Here is a 14,714-nt window from a genome sequence, read left to right as displayed (position 1 = left end):
AACAAACCATCTTTCGTCTTAGCTTTAATTCAATCCTCGTAAAGTCATAGAGTAACACTGGTCCTCTAGATTTCGAATCTTTTATATTACAACTACATCACTGTTCTATTGCAGTAGAAACTAGGAGTACATCCAGTGTGAATCAAATTTTGGCGCCGTTGCGACGGGGACCAATTCGTTACCTTTGATTTTTGGTTTGAAATTCAGACTAAGGCTTTACTAATTTTTCTCTCTTGTTCTCTTGTTTGCGTGTGTTTCAGGTGTATGTCAAACATATCCACAAGGAGCAACTGCACCAATCTTGTTTCTTTGTCGAACACCGAGCTAGCAAGAGTCGAGCGAGAAAACAGACGTCAAAGGCCTATTCAAGCCAACATGGGCGATCAAGGCAACAATGGCAACATGGCTGTCGAGCTGCAACAGCTTCGACAGCAATTGGAGCAGCTGCAAAAGGCGCAGCAAGACAGGGAGCAGCCACAGCCTGCTATTGGAGACAAGGACAGTCCGCATGCTTACTATCACAACAGGGCTGCGATTGCTCCTCCAACCATTCAGAGGCAAGACTTTGAGATCAAACCTCAGCTGATCTCATTGGTGAAGCAGCAACTCTTTCATGGGCTTCCTGCTGAGATTCCGATGGACCACATCGAGAATTTTGAGGAGATTTGCAGCACGACTGGATCAAATGGGATACCAGCCGATTTCTTGAAGTGCAAGCTTTTTCCATTCTCACTTGCGGACAAAGCTTTGCGCTGGCTGAAGTCATTACCACCTGGGTCATTGACTACATGGGAAGAGTGCAGATCAGCATTTTTGGACCATTTCTACACTAAGGCCAAAACTGCAGCTCTGAAGAACAAGATCTCATCGTTTAAACAGCAACCTGGTGAAGCTTTCTGCGAAGCTTGGGAGAGGTAGAAGGAGTACCGAAGAGAGTGCCCTCACCATGGGTTCTCTGATGAGCAGATTCTGTCAACCTTTTATGATGGTGTCAACTGGGATTACAGGAATGCTTTGAATGCAGCTAGCAATGGCGATTTCATGACTAAGTCCAAAGAAGCTGCTTATGAGTTGATTGAGAACTTAGCTGCAAGCTCCAGCAACAAATCCCAAGAGTATGACAGGTCTAGCAAATCAGTTCATAGTGTGGAGTTGAGCAAAATCGATGAGCTTACAGCAAAGGTGAATCTGCTGTTGAGAGAGAACCAGAGATCTGTGCATTTTGCTGATGAGGTCGGTGATGCACCTCTTGCTCAAGAGTTTGTAGATGCAGAGAATAATGATCAGATGGAGGTAAATTTCGTGAATGGACAAGGGTATGTGCAGAATCGCAGTTTCAACAACTTCAGAAGCTACCCGAATTTATCCTACAGAAGCAACAATGTTGAGAACCCTCAGGATCAGGTCTATCCGCAGCAAGGAGTGCAGAATCAGTCAGGATTTCAGAAGAACTTCTCCAGAAACTTCCAAGGAAAGCAGTTCATCACCAATCAGAATCGATTTCAAGGTGGAAATCAGCAGAAGTTGCCTTTCACAAGTCTACAGCCTTCTTCGAGTTCCTCAAATAACTCGCAGGATGAGCTGAAAAACTTGATGCAACAGCTGCTGGTTAATCAGCAAAAGTCTTCCATGGAGATTAATGCCAAAGTGGACACCATGTACAATGATTTGAATGGCAAGTATGAGGCTGTGTGGACTCATGTGAAGAAGCTGGATGTTCAGGTAGCTCAGACTGCAGAATCTATGAAGAGATCACCTGGAACTCTCCCTGGAAAAGGTGAAAACCCCAGGAATGAGTTTGTGAATGCTATTGAGCTTAGAAGTGGGAAGACTCTACATGCTGCACCAACAAGCTCTGTCTCAGAAAAGAGGAAGGAAAAGGACGTGGAGCACCTGCTCCAAGAAGAGGAACCAGCTCATGACGTAAAAAAGATGAAGGAGCACTCTTCCTCCATCGGAGCACCTGCTCCAGACGTAGATTTGACGATGGAGCACCCTGAGTCAACGAGGGAGCACCTGCTCCAGCCACCTGCTCCAGCAAACATTCCTGCAAGAGTTTACACGCCTAAGGTACCTTACCCAGTTCCACCAAAGAAGTCTCGTAAGGACTTAGAGGAGGCAAAGTGCAGGGAGATGCTGAAGGATTTGACTGTAAAACTCCCTCTAGCTGATGCTGTTCAGATGATGCCAGCCCTTAAAAGATACATGAAGGGGTTAGTGTCTAGGAAGGCTGTTGAGGAAGAGAGTGTCATGATGGTTTCGAAGGAGTGCAGTGCTGTGCTTCAGAACAAAGTGCTGAAGAAGAGAAGTGATCCAGGAAGGTTTGTTCTCTCAGTCAGGATTGGGAATGTACTGTTTGCAAGGTCTCTCTGCGATCTGGGTTCAAGTGTGAATCTGATGCCTTACTTTGTAGCCAAGCGATTGGGTTACACCAGATTCAAACCGACGAAAATCTCGCTGGTATTCGCTGATAGATCAACCAAATTCTCTGTTGGTATACTTGAGGATCTGCATGTTCAGATAGGTGATACACTCATTCCAGCAGATTTTGTGGTTCTGGAGCTTGATGAAGAACCCAAGGATCCTTTGATATTGGGTCGATCCTTCTTATGCACAGCTGGTGCAATCATAGATGTGAAAGAAGGAGTGATAGATCTCCAGCTGGGAGATATGGTGGTGCGATTTGAGATGAATAAACTCTTCAAGAAACCAATGCTGGACGGACAGACATTTGTCATAGATGATGGTTCAGGTATTGCTGAAGAGGTTGCTGAAGAGGTTTTGGCCATCGATCCTCTCGAAGTTGCACTCACCAAAGCTGAAGGAGAACATGGGTATTTGAGTGAAGAAGCTGATGGGTTTGCAAAAATGCTGAATGCAAGCACGAGGATGCAAAGGCTGGTGGCGTACATGAGCTTAGAAGGCAAGGAGAGCTCACCTGCAGAAAAAGCCGACGGAGCACCTGCTCTGAATCCTGGAGCACCTGCACCCGACGGCTTGATTGATGGACCTTGGAGCGAATTGAGAGCTCTGAAGCTTGAGCTCAAACCCCTTCCTGTGGGGCTCAGGTACGCGTTTCTAGGACCCAATTCGACATTCCCTGTGATAGTGAACTCTGAATTGAACAATGTAGAGATTGCCTTGCTTCTTTGTGAAATTAGAAAGTATAGGAAAGCTATAGGATATTCACTAGATGACATTCCAGGGATTTCTCCTGATCTTTGCATGCATAGAATACACCTAGAAGATGAATCAATGACTTCTGTAGAACATCAGAGGAGGTTAAACCCGAATCTACAAGATGTTGTAAAGAAAGAGATAATGAAGCTTCTAGAAGCTGGTGTGATCTATGCAATTTCAGATAGTAATTGGGTTAGTCCGCTTCATGTAGTTCCTAAGAAAGGTGGCATCACTGTGATAAAAAATGATAGGAATGAATTGATACCAACAAGAACTGTTACTGGGCATCGAATGTGCATAGATTACAGGAAATTGAATGCTGCAACTCGCAAAGATCATTTTCCTTTACCAGTTATCGATCATATGCTTGAACGTTTGGCTAACCATCCTTACTACTGTTTCTTAGATGGTTATTCAGGTTTCTTTCAGATCCCAATCCATCCGGACGACCAGGAGAAGACGACATTCACATGTCCTTATGGCACCTTTGCATATCGCAGAATGCCATTTGGCTTGTGTAATGCTCCAGCAACATTCCAACGCTGCATGATGTCGATTTTCACTGACCTGATTGAAGACATAATGGAAGTTTTCATGGACGATTTTTCTGTCTATGGAAGCTCCTTTTCTGTCTGTTTGTCTAATCTGTGCAGGGTCTTGCAGCGGTGTGAGGAGAAGCATCTGGTGCTTAACTGGGAGAAATGCCATTTCATGGTGAGAGATGGGATCGTGCTGGGACACAAAATCTCAGAGAAAGGGATCGAGGTGGACAGGGCAAAGATCGAGGTGATGATGAGTCTGCAGCCACCAACATCAGTCAAAGGGGTTCGCAGTTTTCTGGGTCATGCAGGTTTTTACAGACGCTTCATCAAAGATTTCTCAAAGATTGCCAGACCTCTGACGCAGCTGCTGTGCAAGGATGTGAAATTCGAGTTTGATGATGCATGTTTGGAGGCATTTCACAGGATAAAAGGAGCTTTGGTCAGCGCTCCTATTGTCCAGCCACCAGATTGGGAACTACCTTTTGAGGTCATGACCGATGCTAGTGATTATGCAGTGGGAGCAGTGCTGGGACAGAGGAAAGAAAAGAGGCTCCACGTCATCTATTATGCTAGCCGAACACTCGACGAGGCTCAGTGCAGATATGCCACAACTGAAAAGGAGCTTCTTGCAGTGGTTTATGCTTTTGAGAAGTTCAGGTCCTACCTTGTTGGGTCGAAAGTTGTTGTTCACATAGACCATGCAGCTCTGAAATACCTGTTGACGAAGAAGGATGCCAAGCCAAGGCTCCTTCGATGGATCCTTTTGCTGCAGGAGTTTGATTTGGAGATTAAAGACAAAAAAGAGATTGATATTGGTGTTGCAGACCACTTGTCGAGGCTGAAGATAGATGATGACATTCCACTAAATGACAGACTTCCTGATGAACAAGTTTACGCCATAGATGTTTCTGGGTTCGACGAGCACCTGCTCCCCACCGGAGCACCTGCTCTGACGAATTTTTGCAACCAAGTTGACATAGATCGGCATTCTGGTTTCCCATGGTTTGGAGAGATTGCAAATTACCTTGCTGCTGAGCAGGAACCTGCAGGTTTTGTGGGAAACAAAAAGAAGAAGTTTCTGAAGGATGTGAGGCACTACTTTTGGGATGAGCCTTATTTATACAGGCATTGCTCTGATGGAATCTTCAGAAGATGTGTAGCTGACGAGGAGATACCAGGAGTGTTGTTTCATTGCCATGGATCCTCTTATGCAGGTCACTTCGCCACTTTCAAGACTGTGTCGAAAATTCTCCAAGCTGGGTATTGGTGGCCAACGATGTTCCGAGATGCAGCGAGTTTTATCTCCAGGTGTGACACATGTCAGAGACAAGGGAACATCAGCAGGAGGAATGAGATGCCTCAAAATTTCATCTTGGAAGTAGAGATTTTCGATGTGTGGGGTATAGACTTCATGGGACCTTTTCCATCATCTTATGGGAATGAGTATATTCTGGTGGCAGTTGACTATGTGTCAAAGTGGGTGGAAGCTCTGGCTAGTCCCACAAATGACGCAAAAGTGGTTTTAAAGATGTTCAAATCTGTCATTTTTCCCAGGTTTGGTGTGCCGCGAGTGGTGATTAGCGATGGAGGCTCTCACTTCATCAACAAAGTCTTTGAAAACTTGTTGAAGAAGAATGGTGTAAGGCATAAGGTGGCGACCCCATACCATCCTCAGACGAGTGGGCAAGTTGAGGTTTCCAACAGGGAAATCAAGAACATTCTGCAGAAGACGGTGAGCACCACAAGGAAGGATTGGGCAGTGAAGCTTGATGATGCTCTTTGGGCATACAGAACAGCTTACAAAACACCTTTGGGGACTACACCATTCCACTTGGTGTATGGAAAAGCATGTCATCTTCCAGTGGAACTTGAGTACAAAGCTGCTTGGGCAGTGAAGCTGCTGAATTTCGATGCAAAGAGTGCTCAGGAGAGGAGAGTAATGCAGTTGCATGAGCTGGAGGAAATTTCTTCTTCAATGTTGTTGCAGGAATGCCTCCCAGAACAATGTTCAAGAAGAATGGAAAGAAAAAGAACGGTGAGGGAAGTAAACCTACCCCATCGACGTATCCATGGCCTCGCGAAGAAAACACACTGATCGAATTGCCTGATGAGTTGATACCCGAACACTCGGACGAGCAGTGGGACCAAACGGACTCGTTCTATTACAACAAGCTGCTCAACATCAAACTGCAACCAACCTTAGTGATGTGCATAGACACACTAAAACGGTTGGGAATCTTCGATGAGGTGAGCATCATCCTGCGCAACACGAAGCTGACGCAACTCGCTTTCGAGGACGACGATCTCTACCCTGATCTGGTCCGCCCATGCCTCGCATCTGCAAAGTTGAGGTACGTAAATCCGACGAAGCCAAAGGCCGCTGAAGCGAATTTCACTTTCTTTGCTGAAGGGAAGCGCTATAGCATCGACATGGCAACGTTTTGCACGGCTTACGGGTTTCATGACGAGGAAAAAGAGCTGCGTTTCCCGAGTAAGTTCGAGATTGCCAACCAGTTTTGGCAAACCATCGCCTCCGGCCACTACAAGTCGAACACGGCAAGTGTATCAGCCATCCGCCACCCAGCTGTTCGCATCTGTGCGAAAATCTTCAACAACATGCTGTTCAACCGTGATTCTGGGAATAAGGTAGCGCTGGATGTTTTGATGTTGCTTTACTTTGGTTGTGGTGATTTGGTTGCAGACTCTTACAGCGTCAGCGTCCCGGTCGAGCACAGTATCAATTTTGGAGTTCAGCTGGCGCAAACCATATGCGCAGTGAGGACCAAACCTTTTGGGAGTTCGCAGGTCATTTACATTGGGAGTCTCCTCACAGCGCTCTTCACTTTTGCTCATGTTCCTCTTCGGTATGCTACAAAGGATGTCAGCCAGAGGAAGATGGACACAGCCCACCTGCTGACTTCAGGTTTTCTACGCGATGAGAACACCTACAGCTACAAAGGTGCTTACGGAGTTGCACAGCGCATCCCTCTCCCAAATACTGCCATGACTGCACTGAACACTGCAGCTAACCTGCGTTTCCTGATGGAGGTGCCCCTTTTAGCTGATGCAGCACACGATGGAGCACCCGCTCCGACTTCTGGAGCACCTGCTCCGAGTTCTGGAGCACCTGCTCGCGCCAGTTCTTCACGCTATCCACATTCACCGCAGGGAGATGAGGAGCTGCCTGACTATGTTTCAGCTGATGCTGGTGAGTTCGATTTGGCTCCTATCTCTGATGATCCAGATGATGCAGAGTATCGGAGGTGGATGGTCGCATCTACAAAGAAGAACAACAACCTCATGAAGAGGTTGTTGCAGATGCTTAGCAGTGGATGTCGTAGCAGCACAGCGACCGCAGCCAGATCTCCGGAGAGGCACCCGAGACGCAGACGTCGCACTGGTGGATCTGGTAGTGAGAGCCCAGAGGACACCACCACTCACTAACCGCTAGTAACATCTCTCTACCACCATTGTATTATCCGCCTTGGTTTCTTTTCTTTTATTTGTCTCGACAGGATTTTTCTCTGCTCCTATTTGTACACCGGGGACGGTGTATAATAAGTTCGGGGGAGGATCTTGTCATCTTTTGCATTTTCTTGTGTTTTTCTTGAGTCAGTAGTTTATTGTTTTGGTTTTTTTTATCGAGTCAGTTTGTTATATGAGTCAAAGTCAAAGCTTGTGGGAATTAGGACCAATTCTATGATGATTTCAGACCATTTGTGAATCTTGACCATTTTCTTCTAGTGATTATTGCTGCAGAATCATCTAGATCGACTAATGGAAAATCCAAAGACAAGCAGTAGACTAGAGGAGCCCAAAATTCTTGACACATCCAATGAACCTGAGCTAATTTTTCAGCTCTTCATTTTCCTCATCGATCAGGTTAGTGCTCATAGGGCTTGACTCCTCATTCTTACCTGACAAATAAAGACCTGTGGGATAGATTTGGTATTCCTCTCTCATGTTCTAAGCATTGTTTCAGGCTGTTTCAAAAAAAAAAAAAAAAAAAATGAACAAAAGACAAAAAAGATTGAAATGATTTTCTTTTAGAAGTAAAGGGTGAGGAAAATTTCCAAGGATCCCATTATTTTACTTCTAAAGTGGAATGATCACACAAGGGATGGAAGCGAGGGGTAGGAAAATTTCCTGTGACCCCATTATTCGCCTACACCTTTGATATATAATGAGGGGACAAACCGGGGATTCGGTGGCAGTCACCATCAAAACTCGCGTCTTTGAACCTTTTTATATGTGCCGAAAAAAAAAAAAAAAAAAAAAAACGAAACAGCTTGAAAAGTGAATAAGTTCGGGGGAGAGGAAATGTACTTTTGTGTAGTATGGTCAATTTGTTGAGGTATAAGTATGGGAACGAGTCTAGAAGGTCCTTAGCACTGGTTTTATCGATGAGACTCAGCGATGATGGGACATGGATGATGTTATGAAATTGAGGGACTAATCTGGAAAGCTGCAGCGTCTACGGAGAAGTACATGGAGGTTAGATTTTTGATTGATTTTGCTGCAGATTGTCACATGTCTTGGTCAGGTTTACGGTCTTTTGAGTTTTGCGAGTTCCCAGTTTTTTCCAGTCATTCTTTTGGAATTGAATTTGAGTTTGTTTGAGGACAAACAAGGATCCAAGTTCGGGGGAGTTGATGAGTGGAGATTTTGACTCATTCTAACTTGTGTTTACTAATTGTTTTAGGAGTTTTTAAAGTCTTTTCAGGTAGTTTCAGGTGACTTAGAGGCCTTATCAGAGGATTGGAGTGTTTAGGAGGCATTGGAGCAAAAGGAGATGAATTGGAGCAATAAGGAGCTGTTTCACACGCTTTTGGAGAAATCATCCGCGGAGCACCTGCTCCCGGTTTGGACCCTTCGTGGAGCACCTGCTCCAGACGGGAGAAAAATAAGGAAAACATCTTTACCTAATCTCAAGCCGCGTGAAAGAAATAAAAAGAGTCCAAGCCGCCTATCTTTTCTTCTACGCTTTCTTTTACAATTTCCTGAACCATAGAGTTTTTACTTGCAAGCTTTTGGGAGAAGAAATCTGCTACACTTTGAGAAAAATTATGAACCCTATTATCTCTTCTGCGATTTTAATTCATGAATTCCTTTCCATCTGTTTCTGTGCTTCTTTTCTCCGTGTCTGAGTAGATCTCTTAGCTAGATTAAAGCATTCAAAGGATTTTCATGAGTTAGAGGATTAGATGCAAAGAGGGCTTGATATCTTTTGTCTTCACCATTGTTAGACTTAATGCTTAGGTTGAATTGATCACTCAATCTGCGATTTTAGGTTAATCTGTTCATCAAAAGTGTAATAGGTTGCTAGAATAAACATTGGTGAGCGATTTTTCCTTAGCCAACGACAGTTGAAGTTAAGGCAAATCGTGAACAGATCAAACCTGCTAGCTAATGCTTGTCTGCAATTTTCTAAGTTCAAACGACAGTTTAGCATTTAGGTTGTTAGACAAAGTTATCGAGATCACGACAGTGGATCGATAAGCTTTTCTGTTTGAGTTCGAGACTTGCGTTACACTTGTGCCCTGAATAGTCATCTGGTTCTTATCTCTGAAATTCCTGCGAATTGCTTTGGTCTAGTGCTTGTTTTAATTTGAATTTAAATCGTTGTTTGCCATTCTGTTTACTTTTTAGTTTTTGCAACAAACCATCTTTCGTCTTAGCTTTAATTCAATCCTCGTAAAGTCATAGAGTAACACTGGTCCTCTGGATTTCGAATCCTTTATATTACAACTACATCACTGTTCTATTGCAGTAGAAACTAGGAGTACATCCAGTGTGAATCACAATGATAGTTGATGGTAGGAACAATATTTTGTATCTATGAGAAGTCGGTCTACAACTATCCTCACAATCGGTAACAGAAAAACGACTGATAATAATCCAACTACCAACATCTATGCGAGACGATGCAACACTGATCTCACCATCACTAACAGCGGCCTGAATTTTTACACCCTGTGAATAAAACAGTCAATTAGACACCGACTAAAATTTATAATACTTTTGTGTAATAGTACAATAAATACCTGTTCATCCGACAATATGAGCTCCATAGAAGAACGTTTCGAAATTAGCATATGCACCCACGTTTGTAAAACCTTAACAAAGATAGTACAATCATCTTTGGAAGGACTCAAACGTGAAACACACTTACCAAAACACATTGAACCAAGAGAAACTGTATAAGTACACACCGAATCCTGGTGTCCAGATATACTAATATTCTTTTCGATGAGTATATCACTCAGTTCGACGTTTCGCTGATCTTCACTATCATCGTCAATATCAGTCTCATCATCCAACATAACATCTTCATCATCATTTTCATTATCATCAGTTGAATCGGCATCGTCATCATCTTCATCTTCGTCATCACCGCTATCATCTTCTGAGCTATCACTTGAACCATCAGATTCTTCACAAGTCTCATCGTCGTCAATAAAATCATCCTCAGAATCATACTCATCTGTTTGGTCCATATCATCAGTATCTTCACCCGTCTCTGAATCAGACCCCATATAATCCTCAAAACCATAATCATCATCAGTACCACGACCCGATAAAACCTCAGTATCATCAGAGTCACTATCTTCTGCATAGATAAATATATGTAAAAACGATGTAATTAGTATCCTAAAAAAACAAAAAACAGTGTTCAAAACAAAAAACAAAGAATTGAAACCATTAGATTCTTTATTCATAACCCAAGCATTCCTCGCAAAATCCCATAGAAAAGTCTTCTGAGCATGATCACTCGTATTAACACGATCAGAAACTAAATACACAAAACAAACATTAGAACAAACATAAAGACTTAATATACACCATTAACAAAAATATATTACATTAAGAGCGGAAATACCTCCTTTGATAAAAAAGCTCGTGATCAAGAATAGATATATGATACGAAGAATCAATATCTACATAAAAATTGAAAACGTTCATAGACTAATATATAATAAGGGTATGCATCTGAAAGGCTAAGATATAGCATTACAAAAGGTAAAAACTGTAAGATTAATAGACAGGACTACCTTCGATAACAGGATTATATGTCCGCAAGGTCCATTCATCGATAGCAGAATCGATAAGTAGCTTGCATGGATAACCTACAAATACAAACAACTACTAATAAGTATTATAAATTGAATGAATAAACTAAAGAGGTTCAACAACCTTTTTTTTTGGTGATATCCACGAAAACATATGGAGTCACGTAACGATAATCAGTCATGTCTTTGTTATCCATATTCTGACGATGCGATTTCAACACAGACTTTAACCCGCGAGCATAAGCCTGGTTATCAAAACCTATAGTCGTATAAATTTTTAGAATTCATCTAAAAAAATTGAGAGCATACATACTATTATTAAATTTGATAATAGTTATACATATATACCATAATCGGTAGACGGAACTTCCCAAGTGATGCTGACTTTAGATGGATGATCAAAGCTGTACTTAGACGAACACATTGTTAGCTTTGCATGCAAATAGACAAACATGCTGAATCTTTTCTAAAGAGATCCAAAAAGTTAATGCTATTATAAAAAAACTAGCAAAATAATCACAGAACGCTCATATGAGAAGTTTGGTTGAAAAACGCTCATATTTATACGTCTAAACAACCTAGGGTTTATTTTCTTGTGAAAAATACTAAAATGTAATTATTGATCTACAAGCGATATTATCTTCCCATGAATTTCGTAGCTATTAATAATAAAAATGTAAAGATTCCATTGTAGATAATAACAAAGAAATTATGGAATATTCCCTTTTACAAAATATTTAATAAATACAAAATATTTCCAAAAATAGAATTAAAAAGAAAAGAAACACTAATTATAGGATTCGAACCCGTGAACCTTCGATAAATGGACAAAACACTTAACCAACACACTACCATCTCAATCAGCGCAAACGACGTATTGGAAGGTATGTATATTTTTTTTGGGTTTGAAATTTTTTTGAGGATTTGATTAAAGAAGTTTTCCATTTTTTAGCAACTAATATCGATTTTAATGATTTAAAGTTAACTAATTCAACCAATCAAATTATAACAATTATCAACCAATCAAATCCTACTTGAATTAAAGAAGTTTTTTATTTTTTAGCAACTAATATCGATTTTAATGATTTAAAATTAACTAATTCAACCAATCAAATTATAACAATTATCAACCAATCAAATCATCATAATTTCATTAATCAAAACGACACAGAAATCTGTGCGTTAAACCACAACCCGAATCACTTCGCAAATACTAATATAGATATGTTTCTTGACGATACTATCATGTCAGCATTCCGATCGACCTCTTGTCAACAAAATAAGATATCAACAGAACCTAATCGATTTCAGGGAGATAAAGCCAATATGATTAATTAAAAAGTCATATAAATATGTTAAGATTCTTTTTGGAAGATGTAGATGCCAAGAAACATACACAGTGAAATGGTGAGAAACATTGTGAAAAAGATCAAAAACTTGGTTATGACGCAGAAAATATAATCGAAAACCTTTCTTCTAAAGGTTGAATTAGGAAACACAAGTGGTATCAATACATTTTTTTGTGACGTTTCTATCAATACATTTTTCTCTCTTTTTTGGTTGTTTTTGACAAACTTGTCTTTTTGTATTATATTGATGTCTCTCTTTTCTTTCTTTTAGTACTTTATTTATTTTTCACGAAGAATATACTATTTTCTCACATTTTCCTATCATAATAATCAAGTTTTGAATTTTATTACTTTCAATATATTGATAAAAACAAAATAAAAACGATTGACTTTTTATAAAGATGAAATTAATATGTTCAGTATATAAGTTATGTATTATTAACGACTAGGGTATTACATACAGTTTGGTTCATTTTTTTAATATTACAAATAAAAAACTCTAATGAGGAATGTAATATTTTCTCCTATAATTACAATATATTAATAGATTGATAAGTTTTCCTATAGTTACAATATATAAATAGATTGATATTTTCTCTTATAATTACAATATATTAATAGATTAATATTTTCTCCTATAGCTACAATATATAAATAGATTGATATTTTCTCCTATAATTACAATATTAATAGATTAATATTTCTCTATAATTACAATTCAGTAGCTGTAACATTTTCAATTCAGTTTAACTGATGTGTGGTTTCAATGTTTATCATAACCTTTCCTTAGAATGATCATAATCCGCTTTTCCTTAAAAATAATATATATAACGTGTCTAATCTTTCCAGACATTAATGTAATTTGACCTTATCTTAATAATGTTGAATAAAATATAAGTTTGATGAAGAAACATTAGAGATGGCTAAAGAGATCATAGTATACAAAAGAAAAAACATTATACGACTATACGAGTATACGTTGATTTTAATGAATAGTTAAACCAAAATCCAAACACGTTTATAGAATAGAAAGACATAGATAAGCAGATTATTAGTTAAAATATAGTATTACTTTTGCAAATTCTAAGCAGATTATTATCTAAAATATATTATTATTTTTACAAATACGAAGGCAGAAATAAAAAACTATATCATTTATTTGGAACTAAAACACCATGCACGCCTCTTTTTCTGTAAAAAAATCTTTTTAATCGTCCTCTTCATTTTCTTCTCATCAATTCCTTCTCCCGTTACTTCCACGGTAAGGACGTCGTCTAATACGCTAAATTTTAGAAAACAAACTCCTAACACCAAAAAAAAGAGAATACATTCGTATACATTGTTAAAAAGTTCAAAGCCTAATTAAAATGCTCTCTGCGTATTAATCGATATTTATGTATAACAAATCGCTTATTTTGGCTCAAAATAATCATTAGATTTTATGGGCATGTACCTTTACTAGCTAAGATATAATTTAGAGCATCATCCCTGGCATCTTGATCCTTAGATCCAAACTCGAATTTATACTTTTCCTGCAGAAAATGAAATGAATTGAAAATGAATTCATTATGTAAACAACACCTGTTTGAATGTGTCAAACTTTATATAACATGTTTTTTTCCGAGAAATTAACAAACCATTTTTTTGAACACTTAAAAAGTTTGAAATTTGAATAGAGCTGATGAAGGTTTACAAAAAAAAAAAAATATACAGATGATGAAAACAATGAAACTGCAACTTACTACACTGCTCATAACACCTATTTATATTTTATTATTAAAAATTCACTGTTTTGATATGTTTATGTAGTCATACAGCAATGTGACACAAAGTATTATTATAAGTTTATAATTAGGTTTCCGACATATGTCAAAATGTCATAATAAAATATAACATGTCTTGTAGAAAATCCAAAAGGTAAGATATAGTAATAAATCATAATAAAATGTTACCAACAGAGAATATGTAGAATTTTTTAAAAAAGTAATGGTATATAACAAAAATAGAATAAATTATGAACCATATCTAATGGTATTTAAGACGTGTCATCTTGTAAATTCTAATATTTTTAGTTTGTACCAATGTTTCTAAAACTTATGAAGAATAAATCAACATTTAGAAAACGTATATTCGAGAAGAAATAAAATAAAATTGTGTCTTTGGCAGAAAATCGAAGAATCATGTTATGTATGGAAAAAAATACGGAACCATTGAAAAAAAATGATGGACTCAAAAGTCTCCAATTTTATGTCTGGACAAATTGTGAAACCCTATTTTTTAGTGGAAAACGTAGAATCATGTTTTCTGTGAAGGGGAGGAAAATTACAAAAGTACGGTAATAGTGAAATTGTTATTATTGGAGGGAAAATGATGAATTCTAAAATTTCGTTTTGTCAGAAAAAAAAAATTCTAAAATTCATATTTGTAATGAAAAAATAGAAAATTTTGTTTTTAGTGGAAAAATCATGGAATTTTAACTTTTAGCGAAAAACATAAAGTGAAAATTACTCAAACTAACCTTTAAGGTTACATTATTGACCAGAGTAATCTTTCGTATTTTGGGCTCTATTAGA

General features: G+C 38.9%; 1 protein-coding gene and 1 non-coding gene across 2 annotated transcripts; both read right to left on the bottom strand.

The window, feature by feature from the left end:
- Positions 1-846: 846 nt before the first annotated feature.
- LOC112082312 lies at positions 847-953 on the bottom strand. Its single transcript, XR_002896972.1, has one exon. It is a non-coding gene; the product is annotated as a small nucleolar RNA R71 (small nucleolar RNA).
- Positions 954-8,820: 7,867 nt separating this feature from the next.
- Positions 8,821-11,216, bottom strand: LOC112088113 (glutamic acid-rich protein-like). The gene is made up of 8 exons (XM_024158272.1): positions 11,141-11,216; positions 10,917-11,051; positions 10,775-10,849; positions 10,423-10,515; positions 9,935-10,332; positions 9,767-9,838; positions 9,629-9,695; positions 8,821-8,882 (listed from the first exon to the last, which is right to left on the bottom strand). The coding sequence occupies exons 1-8, from the start codon at positions 11,214-11,216 to the stop codon at positions 8,821-8,823; spliced, it is 978 nt and encodes a 325-aa protein (XP_024014040.1).
- Between the last annotated feature and the right edge of the window lie 3,498 nt (positions 11,217-14,714).

The sequence above is a fragment of the Eutrema salsugineum genome, unplaced genomic scaffold (assembly GCF_000478725.1).
Source record: "Eutrema salsugineum unplaced genomic scaffold, Eutsalg1_0 scaffold_8, whole genome shotgun sequence".
In the NCBI taxonomy this organism is placed as follows: domain Eukaryota; kingdom Viridiplantae; phylum Streptophyta; class Magnoliopsida; order Brassicales; family Brassicaceae; genus Eutrema; species Eutrema salsugineum.
This window is presented reverse-complemented; position numbering and strand designations above follow the sequence as displayed.

What these genes read in the sequence shown, in the direction of transcription:
- LOC112088113 (XM_024158272.1), bottom strand. Translation starts at nt 11,216, where the DNA reads ATGTGTTCGTCTAAGTACAGCTTTGATCATCCATCTAAAGTCAGCATC. An exon ending in TATCTGGACACCAGGATTCG is followed by an intron (nt 9,839 to 9,934) that starts GTGTGTACTTAT and finishes ATCTTTGTTAAG; the next exon opens with GTTTTACAAACGTGGGTGCA. An exon ending in ATCGTCTCGCATAGATGTTG is followed by an intron (nt 8,883 to 9,628) that starts GTAGTTGGATTA and finishes GCTTTAATCTAG; the next exon opens with CTAAGAGATCTACTCAGACA.